The following is a 9,909-nucleotide window of genomic DNA, read 5'->3' as shown; positions in this document are numbered from 1 at the left end:
ACGTATTGCTCCACCGCACGCGCTGACATCACTCTCCAGGAGCCCACCAGTGACAAGCCGTGGAGCCTGCCCAGCCACAAGAACTTTGCCTGGCTACAGGGGCGCTGGGTCTGCAGGTCTCCTGACTGGCCACAGGCAACGAGAGGCTTGCATGGCCAAGGACAAATCACCTGTCCCTGCCAAAGCGTGGGTGGTGCTGCAAATGGAGGATGGATAAGTTAGAAATGCCTCCTCACCGTTTCTGTCCCCTAGTCAAGACCAAGCAGCAATACGAACATGGTGAATACAAATCCCCTCAAGTTATGACCAAGGAGTTTCCATACTCTGCAACTGAAGTAGCCAATCTAAAAAAGGATTTTCGTTGTTCACCAAAAGATTCTGAGACGGAATAAGTTTGGAGGGTGTCATTGTCTGGGGAGGATCAGACATTAGGAAGGGAGCAGGAAGCCGAGGGCTACTGTGGGCCAGGAGTGTTCCCTACCACCAGTGACCACCGTGCGCCCTGGTCCCCAACTCAAAGAGCAGCCCCTTGGGCTGGCGGCCTTAAGCCTTTCTAAAGAGGGGACCCCCTTGCCATTGTGGTGTCAGACAATCAGTTAGTGGAAAATGGACAGAGGGCAGCATGTCAGCAAAGGACATATGACGGGGAGCTTAAATTTAATTCAGAATCCCCAGTGAGGACACTTGTTGACTCTGAGTGAATGAAACCTCTCGTACAGGACCTCCCGGACTCCCTGAAAACTTTTGGCATTCAGCTGCAAGGAAGAATACAGGTGTAGTAATAATTAATTCGATGAATGCAGACGCCGGCATAAGCTCTTTGATCGAACGGGCGGGCCGGGCGAGAGTAAGGAGTCTCATTCAATATGAATTTATCATCCGTACTCTTTAATGAACTCTTAACAACACTGAATATCAATGTCCCCGAGACTACGTTTTTCCAAGCCTTATGTACTCTATACCAAAAGGCCATGCGGCAAGCGCAGGCTACAGTTGGTTACACTTACAGTCACTCATCCCCCCCCACTATGGTGATTAGCTGCAGGGCACTGTTCACAGACTGTTCGTGCGCAGCGGCGACGCCCCTCCTGCAGCCTGGGTCGAGGGCAGAGCAGCTTCTGTTTACTTTCCTTCTGTCTTTGGCGTCTCAGGGAAATCCTTCCGTGTAGCACAGCCTGCACCACAGCCACATCAAGCTCTGGCTTGTTCACAGCACACAGCCAGAAACTCTCCACATACAGGTGATGTCCCAGAGCAAAAGGCAATAATGCTGCCGCATTAGAAGGTAAAGTGACCCCCAATCGCAGATTCCCTGAAAAGAAAGATTGGACATGGGCAGCGGTGGCCCAAGAGTTAATTAATTATGGCTGAAAGAATGGTCCGGTGCCCTCTGTTGGAGGTGACTCTAAAGCTATCAGATGAACAGTTGCGCCCCGCTTCTGAAAAAGCACAACCCCTACAGAATAACAACGGTAGGGGACACCCGAAGCATGAGGATACCCGGGCCCCAAGGGAGAAATGTTATGCCCTCTGGAAGTAGGGTGTTTTAAAGGGGATCCCTCGGGAGGGGATTGACGCGTTACCGACTCTCAACCTGGCAAGCCTGGTGAAAGGCTGGGCCAAAATACTGATGGGCTGGAAAAAAACACAATCCAAGGTGTACCTTAGGAGGGTGAAAGAAAATGGGCGGATAAAAGCTACACCCTTGCATAATCTTGGACCCTCCGCAATGTGGCCGACCCGGTCTCCTGATAATAAAAGGTCTACACAATGGACAAGGGTATTTTGAAACCCATACATCTTTTTGGCATGATGATGGCTTCTATTTGCAGGCCCCGACTGTTATGTAGTCCCCGTGTTTTCTGAAACTTCCTACTTAGCTGTACGTAGACTTTTTACAGTAATGTGCTTTGCACAGTCAGCCTTCTAACAGTGATCCAATTCTGGTGTATAATATCTTGTATAATAGCGGTAGTTATAGCCTTCTTAATATTTTTAGGATGCAAATAAGGATATGAATTATCTTGATGACCATGTAATTGTCCACCTGAATATACCTATTGCTGTATTAAATTGAAAGGCAAATGAGGAAAGCAATGTGGGAGGAGACCAGAGGTGCCCAAGCTTTCCCCACAAAGCTGCACCCACTGAAGCGAGAAGAAGACCACACTGGTTTCCTGGCCTCCCATACTTAGCAGGTGGCAGGGCTGACAGTGGAACTGTTGGCTTTAGCTTTTGAAGTCTACATCAGTCTGAGGCGAACGGGTGTAGGTCCATACCCTTGCGTACTTGCTGTTGAAGATACAGGGCTGAACTGGGCAAATCTCCCCTTGAAAAAGACAGATGCTTGTGTGTTCAGCGTTCAGCTGGGACCTGGCTGTGTTTTGGCATTTCAGGCTGGGGGAACGGTGGCTCTCTTAAAGACACGCAGAAGGCAGAAGCGGAGGGCTGTGCCTGGGAGCGCACGTGGGCACAGGGAGCTGAGCCAGTATCCCCGCTGCGCAGCAGTTGGGCTGCTCAGACCGCCCTAAACACGCCAGACACTCCTCAGAGGTCCCGCACGGGCTGCACCCCATGTGGACCCGTACCAGACCCTGTCGCCAGCCCCAAGGTGCCATCTGAAGGAAATGGGCCAGTACTTTGGGGATCACGACCCTCAGATGCTGCCAGGCTGTCTGATGAGTCTTCCTTGGCATGAGATGGCGGGTTGCCCCTCATGCTGCAGGATTTTGTCAAGGAACTGTGACAAGGGAAGGCTACAGGAGCATCACCTCCTTTTGCTTAGTTAGAAAGCGTCCCTGAAGTGGAGAGAAAGTGGAAAGCCTGAGGAAGGCCTCAGCCTGCACGAGGCGGAACTTGGCAGCTTTGAGAGGGCCTCTGATATGACAGTGCCCTGCAGCAGACTAACAGCCACATCCCTCTGGCCTATTTCTCCATTTAACTCTTTAATAACTATTCAGGTAAGCTGTCCACATGTGTCTGGTGGACAGCACTTGCTCCCACGATCTTCCCATGCACCTGCACTCGATAAATGCAGGTGTATCCTCGTTTTCCCCAGTTGCTCCGAATGCCGAGCTTCAAAAGCTGGAAGGCTCTGGGGTTCCCATTCTGCAACAAAACCGTGGCAAAAAGCAGCGTCACTCCCGGGCTGTAAAGAGTGAGCGCAGGCTGCGCGCATCTTCTCTGCCAGCCCCTCCCCTGCTCCAGGACCAGTTCCCATCCCGGCTGAGGCGGCAGCTCCCCCCTCCTTCCCTTCTCCCACCCAGGTGGCAAAGGACCCCGTGCCCCTGCAGACCAAACACCCGCCACAGGGCGTGTGGAGGGCAGCTGTGGAAAGCTGCGGCTCGCTGGCTGCGGGAAACGGAGCGTGGGGAAAGTCCGGCTGCCAGGGCAAGGTGCTGAGTGCCCTCCCTGCCACCAGCTGCCCAGCGGGTGCAGCCGGGTAGCCCTGGCGACCCACACAGCTGTGGAGGCAAGGGGGCCGTTGTTCTGCATTTGCTGCCCTGCTGGATGACACTCTGCCCCGCAGTCACATCAGTGTTTCTCTCGGCCAGTGTTGAGCCCCTGCCCCGGCAAGGACCATGCACACTCCTTCTTTAAGTGACTTCCTGGTAAACCAGCGTTTGGGCCCTGGCCTCTTGCCCACACACACTCACTGCACCTGCAGAGGGAAGGTCTGGGTCGGTTCTTTCTGCACGTTGTAGGTGAAGGTCCCCAGCAGAGTTTCCTCTTTGTCTTCCTCAGCCAGTCCCTTGGAGAAAATGCAAGAGGAGCAGCTCAGGCTGAAGACGTCCACGAGGAAAGGCTCATGCCAGATGTGGGCCCGTGATCCCCACTCAGCCCCTTCAGGACCAGCACGGTCGGGTCCCGGATGCGGTGGGGCTGAGTCTCCCCCTTGGCTGTTGCTCAAAGGCCTGGGGGTGCTGGGCCAAAACACTCTGAGCAAGCCTTAGGAGCGGTGACACCCCCCCCGGCGTGCCCCTTGTAATGTCCCCTCAGGGAACAGCAGTGCTTGGGAGCACTCCAGTCTCGGCAGAGGTGCAGAGAGGACCAAGTGCCCCTTACAGCTTTTCCCCGTGGCCCAGTCCCAGCCCCCAGTGCCCGGCAGAGACTTACAGAGACAGTGAAATCTCGGGGGGCACTGCTGACAGTGCCCAGCGGAGAGGCTGCCTTTGAGGTGTGCTGGATGGTGACGGTCGTGGGTTGTATTTGCATGGGCAACCGGATCAGCACCTCGCTCTGAGACCCTTGGAAAGGCCAGCAGTATCCCGGGGATGTATCCGACTGAAAGCAGAGGCCAAGAGCCATGAACGCGAGGCCATGATGGGCCCCGCTGGGCTCCCGCGCAGCCAGAAGCACAGAGACGGCACTGCGCCTGTGGTCTGGGCTTGTGCTCAAAATGAGTGGTGTGCTGGAAAGTGTGCGGAAGTGCCCGGCTCTCTTCCCGGTGTGGGACACAGGAAAAAAGCCAGCCAGTGGGAAACAGCGATGCCCCGCACCGGAGTCAGCGTTTCAGAGAAACCCCTCTCTTTGGCCCACAGCTCTGCAGCCTCCCCCCACTCCCCACTGTGCCATCAGGAGAGGGAAAATCCGAGCTGTGGCAGGGAAGTGGGGTGCCAAAGCGGAAGCTCCTTCAGCCAGCAGTGACCAGGGATGATGGGCAGGAAGCTCAGCTCAGCTCAGCCCCTTTCTGAGGATAACTGCCCTGTTTTTGCGAGCCAAGTCCCATGCGAATCCTCAAGTGTCAGGCACCAGACCAGTGCCGTGGTCTGGAGGAACACCACTGGCCTGAGGGGAGATGCCCCAGGGCTTGTCCCCAACTCTGTAAGGGGCAAGAGAGGCAGTACTGGCGGTTTCTGCTACTCTACCTGCACAAAGGTATCCAGCTCTGGTGGATCCCACAGGAACCAGAACACACTGCTGAAGCCTGTGCAGCTGCTGGACGATCTCTGCAGGTCAATGGCAGCCCCTAAGGGGAGAAGGGAGCAGCCTCAGGCCTGGAGGACCTGCTGGCTGCAGGCTATTTCTGAGGCTGCCTGCCAGCCCTGCACACAGCCTGACACCCTGGCAGGGGATGCAGCAAACAGAAGGAGATCCCCATGCTTGGTGACGACAGCCTTTGTCTCCCAGCCACACAAAGAGAAGGGCTGCGGGTGCTGGAATGCTGCAGGCTCCCATGGGAAGGGCAGCAGACCCAAGGCAAGGCCCCGCTGTGTGGACAGCAAAGGATGACCCGGCCACTGATTTTCATTCCCCAGGAAGGCTTAGGGGAGGAGGAGAGGTCAGAAACGCTGTGTAGGGCACGGCCGGGGCTCCAGCGAGAGCTCTGGCGGCAGGTCTGGTGCGAGCCCAAGGGAGCCGCTCAGCCACAGTCGTGCTCTGGGGCCCTGTGGATTCGTGCCGCCTCCCTCTGCCCCAGAGAGCAGAGTGCGCAGCACAGCCTGCTTTATGGAGCGCTAAGCACGACGAGCCCAGTGCCGTGACAGCCCTACAGCCCTGTCCGTTCGGCTGTACCTGCACTTTTCAGAGCCCAGTCAGACAACTGCGTGGTTGCAGACATTGCGTCTCTCATCTGCTGAACTTCCTGGGAAAGACAGAGAGAAGCAGGGGAAGCAACCACATCAGGCCTGGGCAGGAGGAAGAGCTTTACAGCGGAGAAGCTCAAGCAGCATCCCCTGGCAAGGGATGGATGTGTGGGCTGGGCAGGAAAAGCCCATCAGTTGGCCCAGGAAGCACCCTGTGCAGGGCCCTACTCGACCCAGCCCTCCTTCCCAAAGTGCAGGATCACCTTCCTCGTAGTGCTGATCTCTGCAGCCAGGCGCACCAGCTCATCTCTCAGCTGTTTCATCTCTTGGGATTGTTCCGACCCCACAGTCATCGTGTTCCTGCATTCACCAGGAAGGAGAGCAGATCTTGTCAGAGAGCGGCTCAGCTCTTCTCAGAGCCTCCAAGCTCAGGAGGAGCAGAGACAAAGGTGCTCAAGCCACCTTCTTTCTTTTTTGCGGGCTTGCAAATGCTTCCCTTCCCCTCCCGGTTTAGCAAAAGGCCCAGGCCGGAGCGAAAGGCACGAGCCCTGGGCGCTGCACAAGTGAGCGCCAATAGCACGGGCTCATCTGCCATTACCCCTCTAAACGTGCCGCGCGTCAGGAGAGGAGAGGGCTCTTACCGCAGGGAAAGCAGGTCGGCTGCAGGCTGCCCCAACAGCACCTGAAAGGGAAGGGTTCTCCATTTGAGTCCCAGAGCTGCTGGAGCTTTCCAGAGCTGGCGGCTCTAGGAGGGCAAGGCAGAAGCTGCTGCTGATTCTCTGGGTCACTGCCTAGAAGCGCAGGGACTGGGCGATGGACCCGCCCACCATCAGCAGGGCTCCTCCGTGGGGCTTGCCTGTCCCACAACAACAGTCACCGACCTGCGGCACATCCTGTGTCCACAGCCTCAACATGAGCATCAAGCTCCCGCAGCAAACACCAGCTGGAATGCAGATCACCAAGAGAGTTATTTCATTAGGGTGTCCAACGATCCCTGGAGTCACAGAGTCTCCTCCCACATCAGGGTAGCAAGAGGCTGGCTGAGGACATGGGGGAAAGGGTGCAGAGCTTGCAGCTCCAAGTGGGCACCCTCTCCTTGGTTTCAGGGCACACTTGGCGTCCCACAGCCACAGCCCATTTTCCCTCCCTTCTCTGCATGTAGTGGGCGCCTTGGAAGCTCCCTGAGCTGCAGACATGGGAGGCTGCAAGGGGCCCACCAGCACCTCTCTCTCACGCTGAAGCTCACGCTCTGTGCCTCTGCCGCTCCGCTGGCAGCAGGCAAATGCTCACCTAGAGCGCCTGCGAGCATCAAGATGAGGATCGTGAAGAGCCTCTTCTTTTTCAAGGTGATGATCTCTTTCCTGAATAGAAGAGGGAGTCCTGGTGTTAGCAGTGCTCAAGAGGAGGGCCCTGCACATGGGGGATTTTCTCTTACCAGCTGAGGAGCAGCAATGTGAGAGGAGCCAGGGTCTCCTGGTGGGGACCACTGCCAGCCTCCCCTTGCTCGCCTGGACCCGCTGGCACCCTTTGTCTGTGTGTCCATACTGGACACGTATTGTACTCACACGGCGGAGATCCCGGGGCTGAGGCGTCTCTGGAGGGAGACCACAGCCATCACCAGACTGAGGACCAAGCCTGGGCGAAGAAACCAGAGAGAAGTCTGAGGACTCTTCTTGAGGACACTGGTCTAGCACGTGCCAGATCCCTGCAGGGAGGTGGGCGCTGGTCCTATGGCCTCGCTCCCTGGGGCGGGGGCAGGGGCAGGGCCGTGGTTATGCCCTATCGAGTCGGGCAGCTGCGTGTCAACCTGGCCCAGGGCGGGTGGAGGGCCGGGCAGGGTCCCCTCGCAGGCAGGGCACTGACAGTGGGCCTGGAGAAGGAGGATGGCACGAGTCCTGGGTTACTGCACAGTTTCTAGAGTATCCCAGAAAGACACAGACGTGCTGCCCAGCTCTGTCGTTGTCACACAGCCGAGGTGGCCCCAGGCCTCCTTTGGGGCAGGAGGGCGCTGGTTCTGCAGGGCTGTCAGGCCCGGCCGAGCCAGGCAGGCTTGCTGCAAAGATGGGGCGAAAGGCAGCACCGAACTTGCCTTCCTTTACTGCAGCACCGTGGTGCGCAGACCCTCGCCGTCTGGTGCCCGGGCTCCTCCTGCCTCCTCGCCTCACCGGGGCAGCCCGTTGTGCTCCCTGAGGAGCCTTTCTCTTCCCCATCCTGGGGAGAACGGATGCTCTCCAGCAAGCTTCTGTGCCTGTCCGGTCAGAAGTCCTCCTGGAGACAGCTGGGAGAATGCCTGCCACAGGCACAGAGCCACCAGCGCACTGCGAGCTCCTCGCAGGCCCACAGCTAATGGCCCAGAGTGCCCGAGCTCAGAGGGGCTTGGCCCTGCATGGCTGTGACGTCACAGACAGAGCTGCAGGGGCTGGGGGGAGGGCGTCAGGGAGAGACCCCGCAGCCCGCTTGGTGCTGTGTTTGGCACTTGTGACCAGGCAGCGTTGGAAACACAGCAGCGTTTCAGCTGGCGCTGAGCAGCGCTTGCAGAGCGCCGAGGCCTCTCCTGTTTCTCGCTGTGTCCCCAAGCGAGTAGGCCGAGGCTGGGCGAGAGCCTGGGAGGGGACGCAGCTGGGATGGCCAAGCCAAACTGACCAGAGGGGTACTGCGTGCCATGTGACGTCGTGCTCCACAATAAAGCCTGGGCCTTTGGTCTTTCCGAAGTAGCCATTGCATGGGGACTGGCTGGGCATCGCTCTGCTGGGGCCAACTCAGCACTGCCAGCTGAGAGGAAGGAGGGTGTTTGCTGAGAGCTTTATAGTCGCCCAGTAGGCCAGGAAGGTTCCTGTGTGGCGGCACAAGGTGCCCTGGGGGCGCTGAGCGTGCGGTGGGACAGCATGGGGCCACACGGTGCACTGAGCGTTGCCCCCGCCTTCCCCCTGCTTGGGTAGGGCCAGCCCTGCCAGACAGGTGGTCTCATGGGGCAAGTAGGGTGGCTGGCTCTGCGTGACAGGGTGCATGGTCTGCACGGGTTCTTTGGGCCACTCAGCCCCACTGGCGCCACATCATCTTGGGTTTCTTCAGCTTCCAAGGTGGCTCCAGGCACATCGGCTCCTTCTAAGATGAGACAGCCTTCAGGGTCTTGCCATGTCGTAACGAGAGCAAACGCCTCAAAGAGGATAAAGACAGAGCCCTGGTGTGCACTGTCTCCATACCTTGTGAGTGAAGAGAGGGAGAAGCTGCCAATGCAGAGGCCCTGACCAGAAGACAGGCTTTGGAAAGCCTCTTGGCAGATGTCCCTGCCAATGCTCCTTCACCCACCACAGTCCTTCCACCTAGACTTGATGTCCGTTCTTGCCCAGGTGCCTTTGCTGCTCCAGACAGCCTCTCCCAGTGTACTGGTGTGCTGGGTTTCCACGTCCAGGTGATGGCAGCGGGGGCACTGCCGAAGGGCGTCTGTGAAGAGAGGCTGTGGCTGCGTTGTTCCAGACATGGCCAGTCCCAGACGGCTCCGACAGACCCACCAGGGAACTCGGCTGAGCACGTCCTATACCTTCCTGGGGCAAGATGTACCCCGCAGCTGAGTAGTGGGTCCGGTCTTGTTTAACAGGACTCCTACCACACCCGGACTACCATGTCCGGTTCTGGGCTTAGCTGCAGAAGACCGATGTGGAGCTACAGGACAGAGTGCAGTCTGGACTGAAGAAGCCAGTAAGACGGTGAAGAGACTGGCATATGCCTCATGCAAGGAAAGGCTGAGTGAGCTGGGACTGTTCAGCCCGGAGAATAGAAGGTGTAGGGGAATCTTAGTAATGTTTTTAAATAGCAAAAGGGAGGATGCAAAGAGGAGAGAGCCAGGCCCAGTGACTGGACCAGAAGCAATGGGCACAAACTGCAATACTGGAGGTTCCCTCTGAACATCAGGAAGCACTTTTTCACTGTGAGGTTGACTGAGCACTGGCTGAAGCAATTTCTTCTCAGAAATGTGTTGTTATATCTTCCTTAGTTTTCAACTAACAGTGTATGAACTAAGGCCACTATTTCAAAACAGTGTGAAGTTTCATACCCAGTCTTTAGGTCATACAGGTTTCTGAGCTGTTTTGGTAAAGAAGATATATTTATTAGCATACATGGGAATTTCTCTGTCATGAGCTCCCTTGTGTTCCTCCCAGGTCAGTGACAAACGTTTCTTAATTTCTGCATGGCCCCTTTACATCTAACACTCCTCTTCACAGAAGCTGCAGTCGCCCAGTAGGCCAGGAAGGTTCCCGTGTGGCGGCGCTGAGCATCTGGTGGGACAGCATGGGGCCACAGGTTGTAGTAAGCATGGCTTCTGAGTCAGGGGCCATATTTTAAGTCGTCTCAAAGTTTGCTTGCTCCCACCTCCACCGCACGC

At 57.0% G+C, this 9,909-nt stretch overlaps 1 protein-coding gene across 1 annotated transcript; it reads right to left on the bottom strand.

Annotated features, from left to right (window-relative positions):
• Nucleotides 1-2,910: 2,910 nt before the first annotated feature.
• Nucleotides 2,911-5,863, bottom strand: LOC139826379 (sperm-associated antigen 4 protein-like). The gene is made up of 6 exons (XM_071801904.1): nucleotides 5,789-5,863; nucleotides 5,515-5,584; nucleotides 4,869-4,969; nucleotides 4,117-4,284; nucleotides 3,662-3,751; nucleotides 2,911-3,108 (listed from the first exon to the last, which is right to left on the bottom strand). The coding sequence occupies exons 1-6, from the start codon at nucleotides 5,846-5,848 to the stop codon at nucleotides 2,953-2,955; spliced, it is 645 nt and encodes a 214-aa protein (XP_071658005.1). The 5' UTR covers nucleotides 5,849-5,863; the 3' UTR covers nucleotides 2,911-2,952.
• Between the last annotated feature and the right edge of the window lie 4,046 nt (nucleotides 5,864-9,909).

The sequence above is a fragment of the Patagioenas fasciata genome, chromosome Z, assembly GCF_037038585.1.
Source record: "Patagioenas fasciata isolate bPatFas1 chromosome Z, bPatFas1.hap1, whole genome shotgun sequence".
In the NCBI taxonomy this organism is placed as follows: Eukaryota; Metazoa; Chordata; class Aves; order Columbiformes; family Columbidae; genus Patagioenas; species Patagioenas fasciata.
The sequence above is the reverse complement of the archived record's forward strand: the minus strand, read 5'-3'. Positions and strand labels throughout refer to the sequence as shown.

Coding starts and splice junctions, on each gene's coding strand:
- LOC139826379 (XM_071801904.1), bottom strand. CDS start 5,848: ATGAAACAGCTGAGAGATGAGCTGGTGCGCCTGGCTGCAGAGATCAGC. Junction 5,585..5,788: donor AGATCAGCACTACGAGGAAG/GTGATCCTGCAC, acceptor TGTCTTTCCCAG/GAAGTTCAGCAGATGAGAGA. Junction 4,970..5,514: donor CTGGGCTCTGAAAAGTGCAG/GTACAGCCGAAC, acceptor TTCTCCCCTTAG/GGGCTGCCATTGACCTGCAG.